Raw genomic sequence first — 24,815 nt, 5'->3', positions numbered from 1 at the left:
TTTTTATCTTAGTAATAGACAACACTGTTGTTAATATAGTATTATGTAGTATTATATTATCCATGATTTTTCTTTTGCCCTGTCCAAGATTCTGTGACCTTTATTTTCTTCGTAACTATGCTGCCAATTGATGGCGCTGTGAGCTAAATAATGCATTTCTGAACCACTAAAGTGATGAAAAGAAAAAAGACTGTTTGGATGAAGGAATAATCATATGGATGGATTGTGAACTGTGGGCCGTTGTCACTCACCAGTCAAACCCGACGATCGGAGTCTGCTTATTGTAAAAGTCATTTGGGATTGGGTTTCTCTTTCACAGCGCAGAAGAGAGGAGAGAAGAGAGCAGAGAGGAGAGGTAGAGAGAGAGAGAGAGAGAGAGAGAGAGGTAGAGAGAGAGAGAGAGAGAGAGAGAGAGAGAGAGAGAGAGAGAGAGAGAGAGAGAGAGAGAGATTGAATCGGTTTAAATATCAGAATAAGTGAATGATTAATCGTCCTGTGGATTAATTGTTCAAGTTTGAGATTGTACACAAAACCAGTTTCATATCAAAAGGAAAGAAAGCGAAACTTAGCACGGCTTCGGGACCACTATAGTTCTAGTTCCGGCTCTATATATAGTTCGGACCAAGACGCTCTGTCTGCTCCGTCTTGTTTGTGAGTGAGTGAGTGAGTGAGTGAGTGAGTAGATCAGGAAAGTCTCACTCTCTCTCTCTCTCTCTCTCTCTCTCTCTGACGCACACACACACACACACACATATACTACACACACACACACACACACACACACACACACACACACACACACACACACACACACACACACACACACACACACACACACACACACACACACACACACATTAATTTGACTTTTGCAGGAAAGTCAGCACAAAAGCATTTAGAAACCACCCCTGGACTTGGAGATGAGGTGACGTACTGTATGTCGGGTCCCACTGACCGTCCTTAGCGTCCTAACCCTAACCCTCACCCTAACCCTAACCCTCACCCTAACTCTAACCCTAACCCTGACCCTAACCCTCACCCTCACCCTGACCCTAACCCTAACCCTAACCCTAACCCTGACCCTAACCCTAACTCTAATGTCTAACCCTAACTCTCTGTGGTCCTATTGTTAGCGACTGTGGTTCTGAGTCCTATCACCTGGCAGAGTTTATAGATTACTATATAAATCCCCTGTCCCATTCACATTCAAGTTACGTCTAAGACACGTATACATTTGTAAATAAATTGAAACATTTAAAGGTCCCTGAGAACGCGTTCATCTTTTCTATAGACGTTGATTCTTTCTACACTAACATTGACACCCTTCTGGGTCTAGAGGCTGTTAAAAAAGCTTTAGAAGCATCACCCGACTCATCTCGCCCTGATTATTTTATTTTACAGTTTCTACAACTTACCCTTACCCGAAATGACTTCCTGTTTGACAAATCTATCTTTCTTCAGATATGCGGTTGCGCTATGGGCAGAAAATATTCACCAGCCTATGCAGATACCTATTTGGCTGACTGGGAAGAATCAGCTTTTCTCAAGTGCCCGTCACGCCCGCTCTTATACTATCGTTATCTCGATGACATTTTTGGTCTATGGGATAAGTCGGAAACTGAGTTGAATCACTTTATTCACATCCTTAATTCACATCACCCCCGCATCACTCTTAAACACACCCTTCATCTCCAACAGGTCCCCTTCTTGGACACCATAGTCTTCTATTCTGAAATCATAGATGGTCACAAAACATTAGGCACTAAAGTATACTTTAAAGATACTGACAGACACTCTTTATTATTTAGCAGCAGCTACCATCCCCGACACACTTTTAGTTCCATTATTAAACCTCAACTTATTCGTTTTCATCGTATTTGTTCTCTCCCCCACCATGTAGAGGAGGCTACAAGGACCCGCTTTGAGGCCCTTAGACCCCGCGGTTACTCCAGACGCTTTCTCCGTACCATCAAGCAGGAAGTAGCCGCTCTCTTCCCATCTGACCGGGCCAACCTCTCTGCAAAGGACAAAAACATAGACCCCCAATTAATTCCACTTGTTACCACATTTTCCCGTTCATTAGGTCCCCTTCATCAAGCCATCAGACAACATTTCAACACTGTTAAACTCCAAACCATTCCACTTGCACCTTTTAAGGTTATTATGGCCTATCGCCGCAATAAAAATCTAAAAGATATGCTGGTCCATACAGCACTAAATAAAACTATACGCACTACCTTGGACCCCTACTTTACTCACCTAAAGTATATCTCCAATTTACAATCTGGCGCCCCCATCTGGCAGACCTTCTCGCTGCTTTCTACCAACGTTGTTTATGCCATCCAATGCAGCAAATGCAGAGCCATCTATGTGGGTGAAACAGGTGCCACTTTAAAGCAGAGACTTTATCAGCACATCTATCATATTCAGAGGGGGACGGTTACGAAATTATTATACGCCCATTTTGCCATGCACGATATCTCTAGCTTTTCCCTCTCTGGCCTGGAGACCAATCTAGGTTGGACTCTAGTCCAGAGAAGGTCAGCTGAGAGGAGTTGGATTTTTAGACTCGGATCTACCGCTCCGATGGGCCTGAATGATGGTGGTCCCCGCCGGGCCCCCTCACTAACTCATGTGTGAAGTCCTCGTATGTGCTTTCACCTGCATCCCTACTACCTGCTCAGGCGAGAAATACACACTTGTCCCTGTCGCCTATAATAAGAGATATTGGTGGATTAAGAGTAAGGTGGGTGTTGGGGTTATCCTAACCATAACCCTTCCATCTCTTACCTGACCCTAACCTTTTCACAGCTCTGTGGGGTCTTTGACCTTTGTCCCGACGCCGTCTCTTCCGGGCCGCGACCTTCTTAGGCGAGACATACACACTTGTCCCTGTCGCCTAGAAGGGGAGATTGTATTAAGAGGAGGTTGGTGTTGGGTTTGTCTCCTATTTATTTCCCTGACCATAACCTCTCCATCCCCTTTCCTAACCCTAACCCTCCCCTATATCCTTTCCTTAACATAACCCCCTTCATCTCACCTAAACATAACCTCTTTCACCCCCTTCCTAACCTTAACCTTTGTTGTTTATGTTACAGCTCTTCCCCCCACCCCAACTATTTAGTATCATTTATTGGTTTATTTTATTTTATTATTATTATTTTTAAGCCAAAGTTATTTTGTTAACATATTTGCTTGTGCCCGTGCCATCCACTCTCCGAGTGCCTTCTACTCAATCTAACCCTCCCAACCTCACCCTAACTCTAACCCTCACCCTGACCCTAACCCTAACCCTCACCCTCACCCTAACCCTAACCCTGACCCTAACTCTAACCCTAACCCTCACCCTCACCCTCACCCTGACCCTGACCCTAACTCTAACCCTCCCACCATCCCACTTAGCTACAGCCTACCTCTCCACACATGGAAAAGAACATTAGTATTTTTTCTCATCTGTTACAGTATCTGTTTAGTTATTTTTATTTTATGATTTACTACCCCCCTTTGTATTCTTTTTTCCCCTATTCCCACCCTGCTGATTTGAGTTTTTATTATTTTCATTATCTGGTGTCCAATGGCAACGTTTAACTTAACCCAATTATAGTTTGTTTTGCATTGCATCTCTCCTCTGTTTTCATCTTTCTTTACCTCCTAAACCCCCCTCCCTCTATCTTACCCCCCCTCCCTCCCTCTATCTTACCCCCCCTCCCTCCCTCTATCTTACCCCCCCTCCCTCCCTCTATCTTACCCCCCCCCTCCCTCTATCTTACCCCCCCTCCCTCCCTCTATCTTACCCCCCCCCCCCCCCCCCCCCTCCCTCTATCTTACCCCCCCTCCCTCCCTCTATCTTACCCTCCCTCCCTCTATCTTACCCCCCCTCCCTCATCTCTTTTGAATTAATCAAGTCTGGCCCTTTCTCTATTCTTTAATGAATGCACTCCCATCAAACCATGGATAACTCCATACTGTCCATACTGTCTTCAGAGTGTTGGCTTCAGGCCACGCCACACCACGTAGGCCTCCTCTACTAGCTGTTAACCCGGTGGAAAAAAACACAACAAGCAATTTAGATCTGACCTCAATAAAAGTTTACCTTATTACAAGCTATTCATCACAGAGAGGTTCTTGAAGAAGCAACCACAAGAGGCTCCGCTCCGATAGGGATGGCTCAACAGGTAGCTCACCTGACTTCATTCATCAAGCCAGCGGGCAGCGGGGCTCCGGGGGAGACGATCCCTTTCTCCTCCACGTCGCGGCTCAGTCTACTTCAGATTGATGTGGAAGTGGAAGAACCAGAGACGTCGCAGAACAAACGACAAACCACACAGTCGTGGCCGTGTTCTGTAAATATTCTAGAACACTCCGGGTGCTCCGGCGGGAGTCCTGGAGCTCTATATCTAAATAATATCATATAATATATGGATATCTATATCATATAATATTAATTATCAAGGCCAAAAGCTGTGTGCGCTTCCAGACGATATTATGACCTTCAAACGACAGCGTCGGGTTCTCCGACGTCTCTGGTTCTTCCACGTCCACATCAATCTGAAGTGGACTGAACCACGACGTGGAGGAGAAAGGGATCGGTGCCCAAGAATGTACGCACTCCTCCATGAAGTAGCCCCCCCCCCCCCCCCCCCCCCCCCCCCCGTCTCACCGTAACTCCACTGTGGACCCCCACCACCTCCCTAACCCTAACCCTAACCAGCTCCCCTCCTCTACGCCTCCCCTTAACCGGCTCCCCTCCCACCCTGGAGGGGCCGACTTAGGGTCCGCCCCCGTCCACAGGCCGGCTGAGGGGGGCCCCCACTAGGAGGGCCTGGATCCCTGAGTCAGGGGGTCTCCCCCAACAGGCTCCCTGAGGGGACCCCTGACATCAGGAGCGGAGACGATCAGGGGGGGAGGGGGGGGGGGCAGCCACACACACACATCGTACCCCTCATCAGCACATTGACACAACACATCACACACACTCCACACTGAAACACACATTCACACGCGCACAACACAACAACCCCACACTCCAACCCCACACTATCAGCCTACAGGAACAACAGGACCTCCAGGATGTCCTGGTGGGGGCCTCTTCTCCACAGATATCAGAAGCCCCCCCCCCCCCTCCACACCAAAGCCCCTCTCAGCAGCTGGCGGTCGTCTGGAACCAGCACGCCTCCACCTCCAGCCCTGTCACACTAAACCTCACCATGCAGGACGATAACATCCTCTACGCCGTCACATGCTCCCAATGCCACGTCATATATGACGGCGAAACAAAGCACACGATACTCACCCGACTTAAACAGCTCTTATATACTATACACGTAGGCACTCTCAACACTCACATCGTCCAACACTTCCAAACTCACCCCATCACCTCACTGTTCATCACCGGGCTGGAGGTGAAGGCGTGCTGGGCGGACAGACAGAGGAAGGAGGCGGAGCAGAGGTGGAGAGCCAAGCTTAAGACCCTCCCCCCCTTGGGCCTGAACATCAGGGAGTGGGGGCCGCACTGGGACGCTGCTGGGGGCGCTGGGGGGTCCTGGGACTCCTCCTGGGGGGTTCCCTGCATGGTGTCGGGTCGACTGTGCGTTTTAATATGTTCCACGTTTTTATCCTTACTGTTGATCCTTCACATCATGATCTATTGAGGCCTTCCACCTCTTTCACTCTTCCTTTTATTCTGTCGGAGGCTTCTTTAATGTGAAAGGATGGTATGATTGTGTGAATGGCTTCACTATGCCTTATTTATCTTTATTTTATGTACCCATTTATTTACTCAGTTTTATCTATTTTGCACATTATCTGCCAGCACTTATTTGTGTGTTGTTAATACTTCCTGCATGCTTTTACCATGTTTATGTGTATTTTTATGTCTATGCATTTTTTTAATTAAAAGGTATCCTGCATTTTTCACCCATGAGTTCTTCTGAGATCGCAGTGGGCTCCTTTTTATTCCCATGTTTTGTATTTATGCGCATGATTTACTGTTTATGAGGGGATGTGTATGGATGTAAGTCTGATTGGTTCCCTGAAGGACCGAGCTGTGTGCGTACTTTGCTATGAAATCGTTGTCTGTAGCCCTTCTCTGATCTCCGATGGAGGATACATGAAGGAGGCTGAGCAGTTCAGAGGTTATCTTTAATGGATTACCAAACAGAGCCACCCTCATCTCCAGGATTAAAGACGTGTCTTCCAGGACGGTAGAAAGACGCATGACTGATATGGATGAAAACGTACGACACCAGAAAACTCCTGACAGGTTTACTTCCATAGATGACGGCATTTTAACTATCTTCACATTGCTATCATCAGAATGATAATAATTAATAATATAATCATTATCTTTCATAATAATATATTTATCCTCCTACACATTCTCTATTTTCTTGTTTCACTTCTTGTCTGTTCTTGGTTCTCTCATGTTTCTTATTATTCCGATGTTTGGTCATCAACACTAGGCCTACCTTAGCGTGGCACATGGAATCATTTCCGTTATCTGGGCTGGCAGACCACTTTAAAGAAGGGACATATTTGGAAGCATTGTTTTTTTGCAACAGACTAACGATGCATGCAGTGATGATATGATACACTGATCGTTTAAAACAGCCCTTATGGAACGTGACCACATCTTTACTTTCTGTCTCCAGAGAGAGAGACCCGAGTCTCCAAGCAGTCAAGTCTCAAGTAGGTCAAGTCCAGAACAGTCTCCCAGCAGGGAGTCAGAGTCCAGTCTCACAGCAGGGAGTCTGAGTCCAGTCTCACAGCAGGGAGTCAGAGTCCAGTCTCACAGCAGGGAGTCAGAGTCCAGTCTCACAGGTCAAGTCAAGCCTCAAGTCTCCAGCTCTGCTTTCACACATATTAGTTCAGATTCATAATGACTTTTTTTAAATTAATTCAGCAATAAGAATGTTATTTTATCCATAGAATGTGAACTATTCTAATGTTGTTTCAGACTGGACAGTCCCTGTGTCTCTTTAATAACCTGCTCAGGGTTGTTGGCCGAATTCTGCTCTGTTGACAAGTGATTGATGAGGACGCATCGACTCTGTGGGCAGCTATGGGATTAACACATTATTACCCAGCATACATTTGGAGGCGATACGCCTGCGTCTGTATGTTTTAACGTTAACTGTTAGTGGGAAAATAAAACAACTATTAATTCAACGCAAAGTTCACCGTACAAAAATTCTTTATTTATTTAATTGTTTGGTTGCAATCTCATTCTCCATCTAAAACAGCTGCTTAATACATCTGTAATGTATTTGTAAGTGTACATTGGTTACTTTATAAACCAACGGTAGATTACATAGAGAATTATCCACCCGCAACAGCAAAAACTGCATAATAACATCAGTAAATATCAGTAACAGTACATTAGTTACTCTATAAACCAACTGTAGATCATAAAGCATTATCTCAAACGGTAACATTTATACATAATACTGTACACCAGTTGTAGGCCCATCCTGCCCCGTCTTCCTCAGCTCTCATCTCCTCCACTAGAGGGCAGTCACGGCCTGTGAATGCAGAGTGACAGTAGGAGGGGTTATCTCCTCTGAGCCATAGAGTGGGAGGGGTTATCTCCTCTGAGCCATAGAGTGGGAGGGGTTATCTCCACTGAGCCATACAGTGGGAGGGGTTATCTCCTCTGAGCCATAAAGTGGGAGGGGTTATCTCCTCTGAGCCATAGAGTGGGAGGGGTTATCTCCACTGAGCCATACAGTGGGAGGGGTTATCTCCACTGAGTCATAAAGTGGGAGGGGTTATCTCCTCTGAGCCATACAGTGGGAGGGGTTATCTCCTCTGAGCCATGAAGTGGGAGGGGTTATCTCCTCTGAGCCATACAGTGGGAGGGGTTATCTCCTCTGAGTCATAAAGTGGGAGGGGTTATCTCCTCTGAGCCATAAAGTAGGAGGGGTTATCTCCTCTGAGTCATAGCTGCTCATGTTACAATGGGGCGTCTTTATGAGATCTTATTTAGTGGTATTGTTGTCACTCATGAACGCTTCAAATTTACATATCATTACGGCTCTGGCCAAGGCGACTCTTGACCAATAGTCTATGAATGGAGTTTGTTGATTCTTTCTAAGTCATTAGTACTGATATCAAATAAATCCCGTGGTCATCTGAAAGAGAAAGTGACTCTTTCCTCCGCGTGGGTTCAGACGAGGCGACGCGGGCTGGATGTCGGTTTACAAGACTGAACATTTATCAATTACTGCTGAAGTCTAATGTTACAGGATGTATACACACTGTAGGTCATTGTAAAATAAATCTTGTATCTTTAAAATATGACTGTTAATCTATTACTGTGATGAAGTACTGTTAACAAATGAATGTTAATCTATTACTGTGATGAAGTACTGTTAACAAATGAATGTTAATATATCACTGAGATGGATTATTGTTAAAGTATTACTATTACTGTGATGAAGTAGGCTGCTGATAATATCTAACTTTTAACATATGACTCGTAGATTATAAAGCATTATCTCAAACAGCAACATTTATACATAATACTGTACACCAGTTGTAGGCCCATCCTGTCCCGTCTTCCTCTGCTCTCATCTCCTCCACTAGAGGGCAGTCACGGCCTGTGACTGACCTTTCTCTACAATGTTTCTGATCTCTCTGTGACTGATCCTTCCTTGTCTGACCACTTTTGTGTTTTCTTTAACATATCTTTTATTCCCGACATACAGACAAAATCAAACACTGTCAAAAAACGGTATATCAATGAAGATTCTAATGTACTTTTTAAAAAGGCCATCTCCTTGCTACCACCTCTAAACCCATGTTCTGCTGATGATCTTGTAGAAAACTTTAATTTGAAAATTTTGAAAGTCATAGATGTCATTGCACCTTATAAGGTTAAAACGATTTCTGGAAAGCAAAAGGCACCCTGGAGAAAAGCTGCTTCTGTAACAGCACAGAAAAAGGAATGCAGGAAGGTTGAACGCATCTGGCGTAAAACAAAACTTCATATTCACCACGATATCTATAAAGAGAGCCTCCGTGCCTACAATTTAAACTTAAAAAATGCTAGAGAAACATTTTTCTCCAATATCATTAAAACCAACACTAATAATGCAAAAACCCTATTTGCAACTGTTGACAGACTGACCAACCCCCCAACAGAAATTCCACCTGATCTCCATTCCACGCAGATATGCAATGAGTTTGCAGCTTTTTATATTGATAAAATTGAAGGTATCAGACGCGCCATCAATATCTCCACGTCAAACAAAAATGTTGGACTACCACCCTGTTCAGGCAAAAATTACGTGGCAAGGATGGCATGCTTTAATGTTATAGACTCTCAAAATCTTGTGGAAACTGTGACACAACTAAAGCCATCCACCTGTTGCCTTGATACTATACCTAACAACCTCTTTAAGAATGTTTTCGACTGCCTAGCAGTAGACATATTGCAGATAGTTAACAACTCTCTCCAGTCAGGCAAGTTCCCAAAAGCTTTGAAAACTGCAGTTATTAAACCCCTTTTAAAAAAGCGGAGCCTAGATGCCTCTATTATTAACAACTACAGACCAATATCAAATCTACCCTTCATAAGTAAAATCATTGAGAAAGTTGTCCTCCAGCAACTAAATCACTTCCTGGCATCAACTGGTTGCTATGACACCTTCCAATCAGGATTTCGACCCCTGCACAGCACTGAGACCGCCCTTATTAAAGTTGTAAACGACATCCGTCTTAACACAGACTCTGGCAAAACCTCAATACTAATGCTACTTGACCTCAGTGCTGCATTCGACACTGTAGACCATACATTACTTCTGGAAAGGTTAGAAAACTGGGTGGGGCTTTCAGGCACTGTCTTAAATTGGTTCAGGTCCTACCTACAAAATAGGAACTACTTTGTTTCCATTGGCGACTTTGTATCAGAATCAACCAACGTGACATGTGGAGTCCCACAAGGTTCGATCTTAGGACCCTCTTTATTCAACATCTACATGCTCCCACTAGGGCAAATCATGCAAAATAACAATATTGACCATCATTGCTATGCTGATGACACGCAAATCTATGTATCGCTATCACCAAATGACTATCGGCCCATAGATCTGCTGTGCCAGTGCATTGAGCAAGTGAAGGAATGGATGTGCCGAAATTTCCTTCAACTAAATGAGGACAAAACAGAGATAATTGTATTTGGTTCTAAAACGGAAAGGCTTAAAGTAACCCAACACCTTCACTCTCTGTCCCTGAAAACCTCAATCAAAGCCAGAAATCTAGGGGTTATCATGGATTCAGATTTACATTTTGACAGTCACATCAAATCAGTTACAAAATCGGCATATTATCACCTTAAAAATGTAGCAAGACTTAGAGGGCTCATGTCCACCGAAGACTTACAAAAACTTGTACATGCCTTTATCACTAGTAAGCTTGATTACTGCAATGGTCTCCTCACAGGTCTTCCAAAACAAACTCTGAGGAAGATTCAGCTTGTTCAGAATGCTGCTGCTAGAGTTCTAACAAAGACCAAAAAATTTGATCATATTACACCAATTCTGAAATCGTTACATTGGCTTCCTGTAGGTCAGAGAATTGATTTTAAAATCATAATAATAATAAATAATAATAATAATACATTTAATTTAGAGGCGCCTTTCAAGACACCCAAGGTCACCTTACAGAGCATATAGTCATCATTCAAAACTATGTAAAACAGACTAGGAATAAAAGGAAAACAGAGGTTAAACATGAAGAATAATAATAATTAATAACACTCAAAGACGCCTAAAGTGAAGGGGGGACCTCACTAACCACCACCAATATGTAGCACCCACTTGGGTGATGCACTGCAGCCAATCGGTGCCAGAACGCTCACTACACACCAGCTTGAGGTGGAGGTTAGCAACATATCATGTTGCTAACCTATAAATCCCTACATGGTTTAGGCCCAAAATATTTAACTGATATGCTTCCACTACATCAGCCTTCTAGACCACTAAGATCCTCTGAGACTAATCTGTTAATTATCCCCAGAGTAAACACAAAACATGGGAAAGCAGGATTTAGTTACTATGCAACAAATAGCTGGAATAAACTCCCAGAGGATTTAAGACTTGCCCCAACTCTGAGCACCTTTAAAACAAGACTGAAGACTTTTATGTTTGCTATAGCTTTCTGCTAAAATCTTAAATACATTGCACTTTCTAAAAAGCTTTTTTAACTTTGCCTTTATTTTCTATTTTAATACTAAAATGCCTTTTTCTATTTTAACCATTTCTTTGCATATGTTTTTCTTTTACTTATCTATTATTTTATTTTATTGTATGACAATGTTTATATGTGAAGCACTTTGAGTCTGCCTTGTGTATGAAAAGTGCTATATAAATAAAGTTGCCTTGCCTTGCCTTGCCTTGAATAAGTATTGTAAAGTGGTAAAGTACTGACTGTGGTCAAAGGTTGGGCCTCAGGAGCCGGATTCTGCCCCTCAGTGTTCCCAGAGCAGCTGTCAGAAGAACCTGGGATGTAGCAGAATGGGAGGAGGTGAGGTCATGAGCTAGATGTATCTAGATCTATAGAGCTGTATAGTCCAGTGAGATAGATGGATCTAGATCTACAGAGCTGTATAGTCCAGTGAGCTAGATGGATCTAGATCTATAGAGCTGTATAGTCCAGTGAGCTAGATGTATCTAGATCTATAGAGCTGTATGGTCCGGTGAGCTAGATGTATCCAGATCTATAGAGCTGTATAGTCCAGTGAGCTGGACGGTTCTAGATATATAGAGCTGTATAGTCCAGTGAGCTAGATGGATCTAGAACTATAGAGCTGTATAGTCCAGTGAGCTAGATGGATCTAGAACTATAGAGCTGTATAGTCCAGTGAGCTAGATGGATCTAGATCTATAGAGCTGCATAGTCCACTGAGCTGAACGTCAGTGTAACTATTCCTCTAAAATGTGTTCGGGAGCTCAGGGTCACTCAGGGACTGATCTGAGCCTAGCCCTATTCATGTAACTAATTTACCCACAATCCACCACCTCCATCCCCTCCACCACCAGTCTTACCCCCGTTGGTCCTGATGAGGGCGGGGTCCAGGGGGATGGGGATGTCCTCGATGCCTTTCAGCTGGACCACACACTCGTACCTCCCCCAGTCCTCCTGTGGGACGGCCGTGAGGTCCAGGTCCACGCTGACCTGGAAGGTCCCGTCGTGGTTGGGGAGGACCTCCCCGGGGTCCACCTGCTCATGGAGCTCCTGGCCGTCTCTCCTCCAGAACACCACCACCCTGTCAGGGTAGAAGCCTGTAGCATGGCACACCACTGGGGAGGAGGGGCTCCTCTGGAGCAGAGACACCCGCGGACGCTCTGGAGAGAGAGGGGGGGGGAGAGGGAGAGGGGGGGGAGAGAGAGGGGGGAGAGAGAGAGAAAAATAAATATATATTTAAACTTTCATGGTTTTCAAACCTTTTTGGTACAAAAATAGGGTACCTGAAATAAATAAATAGCCTATTTTCATTCATGGGTTTCTAACCCCTCTACCGTCTCAGCTACTCTTCACTCTCTGTGCTCAGTGTAACAGTGATCATACAGCGCGGTTCGGTCCTGCACACGCCCGGACTCCCGTTACAGCAGCTATCGTCATGATCTCTATAGTAACGATGATAAACATAACCCAAGTTCACGGGTTAACAGTTCAGTAACCAACACAACACAATGAAACATGGCGGATAGCAAGAAAAAGGGCAGACAGTAAAATGTCAATTGCATAAATGATGGATTTATTCCTTCAGAGATCAACAGTGGTTTACCTATGTGCCTGCTCTGAGATCACGTTTTCTCTAATGAGGCCATGAAACCCTCACGGTCACAGGAACATTCATTTAAAAAACATCCTGACAAGGCATCCAAAGATCCGGCCTACTCCAGTCTCTGAGGGATCACCGTTCAAGGCGTCTGTAACGGGGCGGCTGCCCGTTACTGCAGGCAATGGATAAAAACAGGACTGACACCGGGATTTACAAGTACCCTTTTATTTAACACACACAGAACATTCAAACACATTCATGACGCCACCTGCAACACACAAAAAACACACGTTATGAGGAAGCCGGTCAGGGGACACGGTACAAACAAGGACAACGTAAAAACACTCACGTTACGGTTGCGCTGGCTTCCGGGTGCCGGGGGCTGCGGGAGGACCCGACGTGAAGTCCGGAAGAACATTTGTGCGGTGTGGGGGTGACGTCAGATGGGCGAGACCAAGTGTGTGCGAGGAGAGGGGTGTGTTGGGGAACTTGGGGAATATTTAAGGTGTCAGGGAAGTAGAGGGTAAGGATAGGTTTTAGACGAATAGGTCTGGGGTAAGGTGTAGGGATGGGCAAAATGATTCTTTTCCGGGAACTAGTTCTTTCAGTTCAGTTCACTATAACGATTCGTTTATTTGATTCGTTCGTTTTGATTCGTTCGTTACGTCAGATTACATCTTAAAAAAAAATAAAAAATAAAAAAACTTTTTTTTATAATTGGTCATGGGTCCGGATAGGACCGTCAAGACCGCAGTCCGCCGTTTGGAGATGCCTGCTATTTAGTATGTCGATCGTCCCACCAATATTTATACCACTTGCTTACTCTCTATATTTCATTCATGGTTTTACATTAATAATTTTATTTTACTTTACATTTAATTCTTCATTGTTCAGGCATTACAGAACTTGCATGGTCATAAATAAAAAATACGAACTGCAGTTTAATTTCTTTGTTTGTTCTTAAATTGACGTAGAATGGAGCAAAGACTCCTGGGATTGGGAAATGCGTTTATCCAATAAACAGATGGAGGTCAAGTCTATTTTCGAAAAAATGTAGGGGGATATATGAGTCGAATGGTATGACCCAAGATACGTCAGACAGAGAAAGCGCGCATATTCGACGGTACCGCCTTGTCATTGGTTTACCCAGGTGCCATTCCAACACCATTGCTACCTCTCATTGGCTGAATCTTTGAGAAAGTTGTAGACTCAATCAATGGAAGTCGCGGGGAGACGGAGCTCTGTTCGTTTGTATATTTTATTTACGTGACCATATGTTTGGTTTATGTTAAAAAAAAGAATCAAAGAACCAGTTCTTCTTGTTTTGGGGAACCAGTTCTTGTCGTTCACGTTCGGGATTCGTTCGTTGTAACGAATCAGTCGCGACCGACACATCCCTAGTAAGGTGGGTAACTAGGGGTGGGTATAGGTAAATCGGAAATGTGTAGGGGAGGGTTAATTGAATTAAGAGGGGTATGGGTCAGGCCGGGTAGGATATATTCAGGTCCAAATCATGTAGGTGGGGCAGAAGGGTCTGAGGTGAGCGGGTGACGACACCTGGCTCTTAGATCAGCCAAGGGCTTTATTAGTGCCGAGGGGAGGACCGTTGTTTTTTTGATTATTGAAAGTTATTTAGAATTATTGATTGGGTTTTTTTTTTTGTGTTTATTCATTATTCATTTTTTTTTTGCCTCCTGATGGACATTTTTGGTACCGGAATAAATTCAGGCCCACGGCCTTACTAACATCTTTCATACTGCCTCCAATCCTTCCACCGCCGCAAGGCTCATCCTGGTAACAATTGGTGTCAGAAGAAACCGGAGCGCCTCAACAGGGGGCAGTGTGGAAGATGGGACCAAAATCCAAGCCGGCCAAAGAGGGCGATGTACGTCACCAGCAGGAAGAGGAACAGGTGGATACCACCAGCACCCGGCCAACAGAGGGAGAGGGACCCTCGGGAACCGGTAGCCCAGCAGAGGGAGTAGTGTCGGAGCTGGCGAGCATGATGAAGATAATGCTACAGGCCCAAGAAGTGAGGGAAAGCAGATGGGAGAAAGTGGTACAGTCCCAGGATCAGCGCTGGAAGGTGATGAGCCACCAATTCCAGCTACTCCAGGGTGAGGTGGGAAACATCCTAAGCAGTGGGTCGTCAAGAGCCAAAACGCTGACGGGAGACTCCAGAGAAACAAGGTTTAAGGATCCTAAGCTTCAACCGCTATCGAAAGAGGATGACATCGAACACTTCCTAGCCACGTTCGAGAGGGTGGCAGTGAGCTGCAGGTGGCCGGAGTCCACATGGACCATACGGATTGTGCCACTGCTCACTGGGAAGGCTCGCGGTGCATTCGTCGCCATGGACATGGAGGACACGGACGACTACACCCTGGTGAAGGAGGCCATTATGAAAAAGTACAATGTAAGGCCTGAGACCTTCCGACAGAAATTCCGTACGTCAGAGATTTTGCCGGGTGAGACACCAAGAGAATTGTATGTCAGACTAAAAGAATACCTCCAGAAGTGGATCAGGCCCGAGAAGCATTCAGTGAAGGAGATCACAGAGATGTTCATCCTGGAACAGTTTATGGATATGCTGGGCGAGGATATGGCCATCTGGATCCGAGAGCATGATCCCAAGACAGCAGAGGAGGCAGCCAGGTTGGCAGAAGTGTTCCAGTCGGCTCGACTAGGCACCAGAGGCCCCAGCACAAGCCGACGGAGCTCAGCCGGAAGGAAATCTGATGGGGGTGATGAGAAGCGTGGTCAGTCTTATGGTAGGTCCACCAGTTATAATAGATGGCCAGATGGTACCAGACAGGACGGTAACTGTTTTCACTGTGGGAAACCGGGTCACACTAGACAAAACTGTCAGGAGAAGAAAACACAGGACACAAACATGTGCTATGCACCGAGACCACACACACAACATGCACCTAACAGCACAGGTCACTCAGTTCAGGTTTTGGTCAATGGAGAAGCTGTAAAAGCTCTTGTTGATACTGGCAGTTCACAAACACTGGTTCATCAGAGTCTAATCCCGTTGGAGGAGTGTAGGGTGCAACCCCCAGTTAAAGTATGCTGTGTCTATGGCGATGTTAAGAGTTATCCTACTGCTGAGATTTTTCTTACCGTGAGTGGCCAGACCTTTTTCATGTCTGTTGCTGTAGCACCCCAGCTGCCTTATAAAGTTGTCTTGGGGCATGATCTACCTATTTTATGTGATTTAATCCCCCAGGTTAAGCACTGTAATGCAGTTACTAGGGCCCAAAGGGTTAGTGAGTTGAGGGCACTTCCCTTTGCGGAGAATGAATTGGTGCTGGACGTGGAGAGTAGAGGGGAGCGGAAGCGTTTGTCAAGGCAGGAGAAACGCAGACAGAAAATTACAGTTGAAGCTGGTCAAGAGAAGCAAGAGTGGACACAACCAAGCAGGGCATTGGAGATGGACATACCCACAAACATTGTGGAGTTGCAGAGACAGGATAAGACACGGGAGCTATGGTTTCAGAAAGCCACAGGGGGTGTCAAAGGGACACAGAGCACAAGTAGCGGTACGCAGGATGCAAGGTACATTTTGAAGAATGATATCCTGTATCAAGTAAAAGGGGAGTGTGAGAACTTGGTGGTGCCCGGCCCGATAAGAGAGAAGGTGATGACCCTGGCCCATTCTATCCCATGGTCTGGACATCTAGGGAAAGACAAAACACTTGCCAGAATAGGGAGCCGGTTTAGCTGGCCGAATATGTACACAGATGTATCCAGTTTCGTCCGTGCATGTCCAGAGTGTCAGCTTACCTCAGGTAGGGCAGTCCCACGTGCACACCTACATTCTCTGCCGATCATTGACACACCTTTTTCACGCATTGGGATGGATATAGTTGGCCCACTAGAGAGAAGTAAAGGGGGGTACCGTTACATCTTAGTGTTGTGTGACTATGCCACTAGATACCCAGAAGCATTTCCTCTCAAGAACATCAAGGCAAGACAGGTGGCCAATTGCCTCGTGCAGCTATTTTCACGGGTGGGAGTGCCAAGAGAGGTACTGACTGATCAGGGCACTAATTTTCTGTCCACACTTCTGAGGCAAGTTTACAGTCTGTTAGGCATTAAAGGCATCAAGACCACGCCTTATCATCCCCAGACAGACGGGTTAGTGGAACGGTTTAACCGTACCCTCAAAACCATGCTCCGCCGCTTTGTCTCGCAGACCGGAAAGGATTGGGACGAGTGGCTGCCGTACCTCCTGTTTGCATACAGGGATGTGCCACAGGCCTCCACAGGCTTCTCTCCCTTTGAGCTTCTTTATGGTCGGCAAGTGAGGGGTCCTTGGGACCTGTTGAAGGAGCTCTGGGAGGGGCCCAAAGAAGAGAATCAGAATGTGGCACTGTATGTCATCCAGATGAGGAACCGGCTGGAAGAGATGTCTGCACTGGCGCATCAGAACATGGAGCTGGCGCAGAAAAAAACAGAAAACCTGGTATGATGGAAAAGCCAGGGAAAGGACCTTTGTGCCGGGCCAAAAGGTGCTGCTCCTACTGCCCACAGATGACAACAAACTCCTGGCTAAGTGGCATGGCCCCTATGAGATCACCAGGAGGACGGGAGAGGTCACCTATGAGGTCCACATGCCAGAGCGGGGTAAGAAGAAACAAACTTTTCATGTCAACCTCTTGAAAGAATTCCATTCCAGAGGCCAAGTGGAGACGCTGTTTGTCCGGGCGGTGACTGAGGAAGAGGAGCCAGAGGAGCAGTTTTTCCCGGTCAAGACCACCTCACAGAGGGTGGACATTTCCCATCTGGAGGAAGACCAGCAGGATCAAGTAAAGGAGCTTTTGGACCCCAACTTGTTCCAGGAGAAACCTGGGCGTATGACGGCCGTGGAGCACGACATCATCCTGCAACCAGACGCGTCCCCTCAGCGGAGGAGCTACCGGGTGCCAGAAAGGTTGGTGGGCGCCTTGCGGGAAGAGCTTGATGTCATGCTATCGCTGGGAGTCGTAGAGCCTTCCTCCAGTGACTGGTGCAGCCCAGTGGTGCTGGTGCCGAAGCGAGATGGCACCATCAGATTCTGTATAGACTTCCGGCAAGTCAATACCCTCAGCAAGGTGGACCCCTACCCAATGCCCCGAATTGACGATCTGCTGGAACGCCTAGGGAAGGCGAAGTACATTTCTACGATCGATCTTTTCCGGGGCTATTGGCAAGTGCCACTGAGGGAGGGAGCAAAGGAGGTCACGGCTTTCCGGACCCCATTTGGCCTCTACCATTTTCGGGTGATGCCGTTTGGCCTGCAGGGGGCGCCAGCCAGTTTCCAGAGGCTCATGGACACCATACTGGCAGGAGTCCATGAGTTTGCTGCAGCGTCCCTGGATGATGTGGTGATTTACAGCAACACCTGGCAGGATCATCTGGACCACCTCAAGCAGGTCTTTGGACGGATTCGGGAAGCAGGGCTGACCATAAATCCGAAGAAGTGTGCCCTGGGGCAGAAAGAAGTCAGCTACCTGGGCTACGTGATCGGTGAGGGTGTGATCCGACCACAAGTGGAGAAAGTGGACGCCATGCGCAACTGCACACCTCCGACCACCAAAAAGAAGGTGAGATCTTTTTTAGGCTTAGCGGGATGGTATCGGAGGTTTATTCCTAATTTTTCCGACAGGGCTTCTCCCCTTTCTGATCTCACCAGGGCGGCGGCACCAAACAGAGTGGTCTGGACGGAGCAGTGCGAATCAGCCTTCCAGGACCTGAAGGGGGCAGTCTGCGGCGACTCTGTCCTGCTGAGCCCAGACTTCGATAGGCCGTTCATTGTCCAGACAGACGCCTCTGGGGTGGGGCTCGGTGCAGTCCTGCTTCAGGAGGTGGACGGGTTCCGGAGGCCTGTCGCATACATCAGCCGGAAGCTGGTCCCGAGGGAGAGGCGGTACTCGGCTGTGGAGCTGGAGTGCCTGGCGATTAAGTGGGCCCTCGACTCCCTGAGGTATTACCTCTTGGGGAGACCTTTTCATCTGGAGACCGACCACAGAGCACTTCAGTGGCTGGAGAGGATGCGTGACACGAACTCCCGGGTCACCAGGTGGTACCTGTCTCTCCAGCCATACAGGTTCACCGTGACCTACCGGCCTGGGGCTACAAACAGAGTGGCGGATTTCCTTTCCCGCATCCCGGAAGCGGGGGGGGAAGGAGTGAGCATGGAGCCCGGCTTGGAAGGGCCTTTTCCTTCCCTGGGACGACAGGAGTCGTCTGTACGGGAGGGGGGTAATGTAACGGGGCGGCTGCCCGTTACTGCAGGCAATGGATAAAAACAGGACTGACACCGGGATTTACAAGTACCCTTTTATTTAACACACACAGAACATTCAAACACATTCATGACGCCACCTGCAACACACAAAAAACACACGTTATGAGGAAGCCGGTCAGGGGACACGGTACAAACAAGGACAACGTAAAAACACTCACGTTACGGTTGCGCTGGCTTCCGGGTGCCGGGGGCTGCGGGAGGACCCGACGTGAAGTCCGGAAGAACATTTGTGCGGTGTGGGGGTGACGTCAGACGGGCGAGACCAAGTGTGTGCGAGGAGAGGGATGTGTTGGGGTACTTGGGGAATATTTAAGGTGTCAGGGAAGTAGAGGGTAAGGATAGGTTTTAGACGAATAGGTCTGGGGTAAGGTGGGTAACTAGGGGTGGGTATAGGTAAATCGGAAATGTGTAGGGGAGGGTTAATTGAATTAAGAGGGGTATGGGTCAGGCCGGGTAGGATATATTCAGGTCCAAATCATGTAGGTGGGGCAGAAGGGTCTGAGGTGAGCGGGTGACAACACCTGGCTCTTAGATCAGCCAAGGGCTTTATTAGTGCCGAGGGGAGGACCGTTGTTTTTTTGATTATTGAAAGTTATTTAGAATTATTGATTGGGTTTTTTTTTTTGTGTTTATTCATTATTCATTTTTTTTTTGCCTCCTGATGGACATTTTTGGTACCGGAATAAATTCAGGCCCACGGCCTTACTAACATCTTTCATACTGCCTCCAATCCTTCCACCGCCGCAAGGCTCATCCTGGTAACAGCGTCCTACAATCAACATCCTGTTCGCCCGGAACGCCAATCAAAGTGAAAGCGGGATGTTGGCGTCTTACAATATAGCTTTATTAATGGCTAAGTCTGGTGAAGTGTTTAGCGATTGGTCTGATAGTTAACTGTTATTCACTTGATTATTCAGGTGATGTGAATGTTGTTCACGTTAAGTGCACATGATTTTTGTCCATGATAAAATGACGCGTCTTGTAGCCGACATTTAATGTTCCTTTTGATTTAAAAAAAACTACATTACAGCCAATGCTGATGTTGACGTGTTTCTTTCTTATCCAACCAGCCTCCTATTGCTTATAGCAGTGGGCGAAATCTGCTTAATGATAAAAATAAAAATAAATCATTTTTTATTCCAGCAGTATAGGCCGAGTGTGAGTGGGGTTGGTAATGGATACAGCCGACCCACGGGGAGGGGGGGGGGGGTTCACTACTGCTGTAGTGTATCAGTTAATCCACCAGACATGAGTCGGTCACGCCCACCAGGTCATGTGACTCTACCTGTTCTCTGCAGAGTGCTCTTCCCATAGGCCAGTAGCTTCTTCAGCAAATCAACACACTCCTTGGTGAGGTAGTTCTTCTTGCGTTGATTACCAGCTCTATTCTGATCCAATCTCAGTTTGGAGGGGACAGCCTGACGTACTGCAGCGACCCAGGTCAGGGTCTTCAGGTCAAACGCTAGGAAGTCCTCTCCATCGTAGGCATACTGTTCATGACCATAAGTAGTATCATCCTCATCATCCCACTCACAGCCAGACATCCTCTGATACACGTGGGCACCTGAGAGAGAGAGAGAGAGAGAGAGAGAGAGAGAGAGAGAGAGAGAGAGAGAGAGAGATTAACTGTCTGTTTGTAGGTTAACTGTCTGTCTGTCTGTCGGTTAACTGTCTGTCTGTCTGTAGGTTAACTGTCTGTCTGTAGGTTAACTGTCTGTCTGTAGGTTAACTGTCTGTCTGTCTGAAGGTTAACTGTCTGTCTGTAGGTTAACTGTCTGTCTGTCTGAAGGTTAACTGTCTGTCAGTCTGTTGGTTAACTGTCTGTCTGTCGGTAGGTTAACTGTCTGTCTGTCGGTAGGTTAACTGTCTGTCTGTCTGTAGGTCAACTGTATGTCTGTCTGTAGGTCAACTGTCTGTCTGTCTGTAGGTTAACTGTCTGTCTGTCTGGGTGCTGCTCTAGAGGTATTATGGGATGCCCTCTGTGGTCAGTACTGTGGCCTCTGGACATGTGGGTGTGTTGGTTGTCATGGAAACGTGCGTGTGTGTGTGTGTGTGGTCCTGCGTGCATGTGTGTGCTCCTGCGTGTGTGTGTGTGCTCCTGCGTGTGTGTGCTCCTGTGTGTGTGTGTGCTCCTGCGTGTGTGTGCTCCTGTGTGTGTGTGTGTGTGCTCCTGCGTGTGTGTGCTCCTGTGTGTGTGTGTGTGTGTGTGTGTGTGTGTGTGTGTGTGTGTGTGTGTGTGTGTGTGTGTGTGTGTGTGTGTGTGTGTGTGTGTGTGTGTGTGTGTGTGTGTGTGTGTATGCATATATAATGTATGAACATACCTCCCGTCTGGTTGAAGCGCTTCTTAACAATCTCTATGTTGACCTTGAAGACTTGCTGTTGACCCTGATATCTTCCAGTCTCCTCCTCCCAGTAGTCTGGGTGGTCTCTGGTGAGCTGGTCCATCCAGGCCTGTTTGGGTACGGCTCTCTCACTGACGCTGTCATAGTGAACAAACTGAACCTCATCCACCATCCCAACAGACACAAACTCTGGGAAGGATGAGAGGCCAGACGACCCCGTGTCGAAATACCTCAGAGAGTGAATCACTGTGGACAGACAGACAGACAGACAGACAGACAGACAGACAGACAGACAGACAGACAGGTTAAGGCTGTACATCACTTGAGACAGACAGACAGACAGACCCCCCCCCAGCGTGTGGCTCCACCCCCTCCTCCCCCCCCAGCATGTGCCCCCCCCCAGCATGTAGCTCCGCCCCCTCCCCCCCCCAGCGTGTGACTCCGCCCACCCCCCCCAGTATGTGGGTCCGCCCCCTCACCCCCAGCATGTGGCCCCGCCCCCTCCCCCCCAGCATGTGCCCCCCCCCCCCCCCTCAGCATGTGGCCCCGCCCCCTCCCCCCCAGTATGCGGCTCCGCCCCCTGTCTACCGAACATTTATGGAGGATTTCTTTCAACTGTATTGACATCTCTCCAGGTTACAGTGAAACGCTTTGTCTAAGCTTCATTTGAATCCTCCACTCAACTAGGAATGGGTTAACCTAGCTATCTGTGTTGTATAGGGGGAATGGGTTAACCTAGCTATCTGTGTTGTAAAGGGGAATGGGTTAACCTAGCTATCTGTGTTCTATATAGGGAATGGGTTAACCTAGCTATCTGTGTTATATACAGGGAATGTGTTAACCTAGCTATCTGTGTTGTATACAGGGAATGGGTTAACCTAGCTATCTGTGTTGTATAGGGGAATGGGTTAACCTAGCTATCTGTGTTGTATAGGGGGAATGGGTTAACCTAGCTATCTGTGTTGTATAGGGGGAATGGGTTAACCTAGCTATCTGTGTTGTATAGGGGGAATGGGTTAACCTAGCTATCTGTGTTGTATACAGGGAATGGGTTAACCTAGCTATCTGTGTTGTATAGGGGGAATGGGTTAACCTAGCTATCTGTGTTGTATAGGGGGAATGGGTTAACCTAGCTATCTGTGTTGTATAAGGGGAATGGGTTAACCTAGCTGTCTGTGTTGATAGCTAGGTTGATATGATGAATTGATAAAGAATTAAAGTGAGTAGGGTCGAACAGTATGAAAGTGGTTCTGATAAACCAACACATCTGTTGACTTTAAGAACAGATTCAGAAACCAAACATCGTCATCCGGTTTAGTCTCAGACTAACTTTCGTTTTCTCAGCTCGGACACAAAATGAAACGCAGTCGAAACAAAACGCAAACTGGTTTCTGAAAATTCGTTTTAAAGATCGGAACAAGTGAATGATTAATCATCCTGTGGATTAGTTGTTTGAGTTTGAGATTGTACACAAACGCAGTTTCATATCAACAGTAAAGACAGCGAAACTAAGCACTGCTTCGGGACCACAATAGTTCTAGTTCCGGTTCTATATATAGTTTGGACCGAGACGCTCTGAAGGGTCCTACCTGCAGACCCCCCGGAGAGGAGCCCCAGCAGCAGCAGCAGTCCCAACGCCCCCATGCTGAGTGTGGAGGATGGTCGTCTGGTCTCCTGAAGTTCTGAACCGGCGGGACTCGAGGGGAGGGAGGAGGGAGACCCGCTCGACCAATGGGAATTAATAATGGCGGTCGCGTCATTATTTACCAGGTGGACAACAACAACAGTTGAAGTAGAAATAAGTGTAGCAACCGAACGGGCAGGAGAGCCTCAAGAGAGGCCGAGTAGACGTCAGTGTTCAACAGATTAAACACAAACACAAACACAGACGCGCGCGCACACACACACACACACACACACACACACACACACACACACACACACACACACACACACACACACACACACACACACACACACACACACACACACACACACCAGAGATGGGGGGACTCGAGTCAAAGACTTGACTCGAGTCCGACTCGAGTCGCCAGTTTTGCGACTTGTGACTTGCTTGACCAACACTAACGAAAGACTTGACTTGACTTTGACTTGCCCCTTCCTGACTTGTGACTTGACTTGACTTGAGTCATGTGACTTGCCAAGTCATTGCAGTCTTGTTAAATATTTTAAATAATAATAATAAAAAAAATATTAGATGAACATTGTTTTATTGTGCGCGAGTGCTCCTGACCTGCAACCTGGCAACCCGCCCTCTTCCACGCAACGTGACATTCCCTTACTCTGCCTGGCCCGCCCAGAGACGTTGGCCCGCCAATGAGACTCGACCGTGCGAGCGCCACATGTGTGTGTGTGTGTGTGTGTGAATACACACACTGTAACGCAAGTGTTTCTTGTCGGTTCTTTGACGTGTCTTGTATTTCCACAACGAGACTGTCGTGGGGGTTATCTGAGCCATGGTTGAGAAGGAATTGGGGGAAAGGAACTTTGGTTTGACTCGCTGAAGTACATGAACTGCGACATGCCGCCGGTTGCCGCGAGGCACCATCGCCCGGCAGCGGGCAGCCGGCAGCATGCAGCGCACGGTTCAGTCGACTTCAGGTTGATGTGAAAGTGGAAGAACCAGAGACGTCGCAGAACCCGACAAAGTCGTTTGTGATTCATAATATCGTCTGGAGGCGCACACAATATGTTATATGATATAGATATCTATGTATTATATGATATTATTTAGATATAGAGCTCCAGGACTGTAACGCAAGTGTTGTACACTTCCTTGTTATTTGGATAACCGTTCTGCTGTTGGTGTTATGCGCCATCACACCAAGACCCCATCGGTCACAACTCAGTGCAAAAGTTTTGACAAATTTAATTTTTTGCAGGTGTAATGGCCATTTGTAATGGCTCACAACTGTCAGTTGTTCTGATGAACATGTTCTGATGTTCACCCCTCTCTCTCTCACTCACTCACTCACACACACACACACACACACACACACACACACACACACACACACACACACACACACACACACACACACACACACACACACACACACACACACACACACACATAAAAAGCTGTTGGAGATTCATTCATGTTGAGCTGATTCATTACGTATCTTATCTTCTTACATTTAAAAAAAATGACTGAAAAACAGGTTTGATGAAATACAGACATTTGAAAAAAAAAAATTGATAATGACTTGACTTGACTTGATGATGAGACTTGACTTGACTTGCTTGACTAAAGCTGTGCTTGGACTTGACTTGCTTGATCCTCCTTACTGACGACTTGGACTTACTTCAGACTTGAGGGCTAAGACTTGCGACTGACTTGAGACTTGCATGTATGGGACTTACTCCCATCTCT

At 46.7% G+C, this 24,815-nt stretch overlaps 1 protein-coding gene and 1 long non-coding RNA gene across 9 annotated transcripts; both read right to left on the bottom strand.

Moving 5' to 3' along the window:
• Positions 1-1,616: 1,616 nt before the first annotated feature.
• Positions 1,617-4,458, bottom strand: LOC115539370 (uncharacterized). 5 transcript variants are annotated; one of them, XR_003975853.1, is made up of 5 exons: positions 4,185-4,458; positions 3,950-4,031; positions 2,791-2,899; positions 2,260-2,366; positions 1,769-2,017 (listed from the first exon to the last, which is right to left on the bottom strand). It is a non-coding gene; the product is annotated as an uncharacterized LOC115539370 (long non-coding RNA). The 5 variants fall into 5 exon arrangements; XR_003975852.1 differs by lacking the exons at positions 3,950-4,031; positions 4,185-4,458 and adding an exon at positions 1,617-1,729 and having other exon boundaries at positions 1,968-2,017; positions 2,791-3,684; XR_003975850.1 differs by lacking the exons at positions 3,950-4,031; positions 4,185-4,458 and adding an exon at positions 1,619-1,729 and having other exon boundaries at positions 1,894-2,017; positions 2,791-3,684.
• A 435-nt stretch (positions 4,459-4,893) lies between these two features.
• On the bottom strand, positions 4,894-23,326 carry LOC115539362 (major histocompatibility complex class I-related gene protein-like). 4 transcript variants are annotated; one of them, XM_030350391.1, is made up of 7 exons: positions 23,011-23,326; positions 21,652-21,667; positions 21,401-21,558; positions 20,365-20,643; positions 12,045-12,344; positions 11,428-11,498; positions 4,894-5,566 (listed from the first exon to the last, which is right to left on the bottom strand). In XM_030350391.1, the coding sequence occupies exons 1-7, from the start codon at positions 23,063-23,065 to the stop codon at positions 5,366-5,368; spliced, it is 1,080 nt and encodes a 359-aa protein (XP_030206251.1). In that variant the 5' UTR covers positions 23,066-23,326; the 3' UTR covers positions 4,894-5,365. The 4 variants fall into 4 exon arrangements, with proteins under 4 accessions (XP_030206251.1, XP_030206250.1, XP_030206252.1 ...); XM_030350390.1 differs by having other exon boundaries at positions 5,142-5,566; positions 21,401-21,667; positions 23,011-23,224; XM_030350392.1 differs by lacking the exon at positions 4,894-5,566 and adding an exon at positions 7,175-7,520 and having other exon boundaries at positions 21,401-21,667; positions 23,011-23,210.
• Between the last annotated feature and the right edge of the window lie 1,489 nt (positions 23,327-24,815).

The sequence above is a fragment of the Gadus morhua genome, unplaced genomic scaffold (assembly GCF_902167405.1).
Source record: "Gadus morhua unplaced genomic scaffold, gadMor3.0, whole genome shotgun sequence".
Classification (NCBI taxonomy): domain Eukaryota; kingdom Metazoa; phylum Chordata; class Actinopteri; order Gadiformes; family Gadidae; genus Gadus; species Gadus morhua.
The sequence above is the reverse complement of the archived record's forward strand: the minus strand, read 5'-3'. Positions and strand labels throughout refer to the sequence as shown.

Bases quoted from the DNA above. Each gene is read 5' to 3' on its own strand.
- LOC115539362 (XM_030350390.1), bottom strand. From the start codon at position 23,065: ATGGGGGCGTTGGGACTGCTGCTGCTGCTGGGGCTCCTCTCCGGGGGG. The intron at 20,644-21,400 runs GTATGTTCATAC...TCTCTCTCTCAG, and splicing joins GCGCTTCAACCAGACGGGAG to GTGCCCACGTGTATCAGAGG. The intron at 5,567-11,427 runs GTCAGTACTTTA...GACACCATGCAG, and splicing joins AGGCCCAACCTTTGACCACA to GGAACCCCCCAGGAGGAGTC.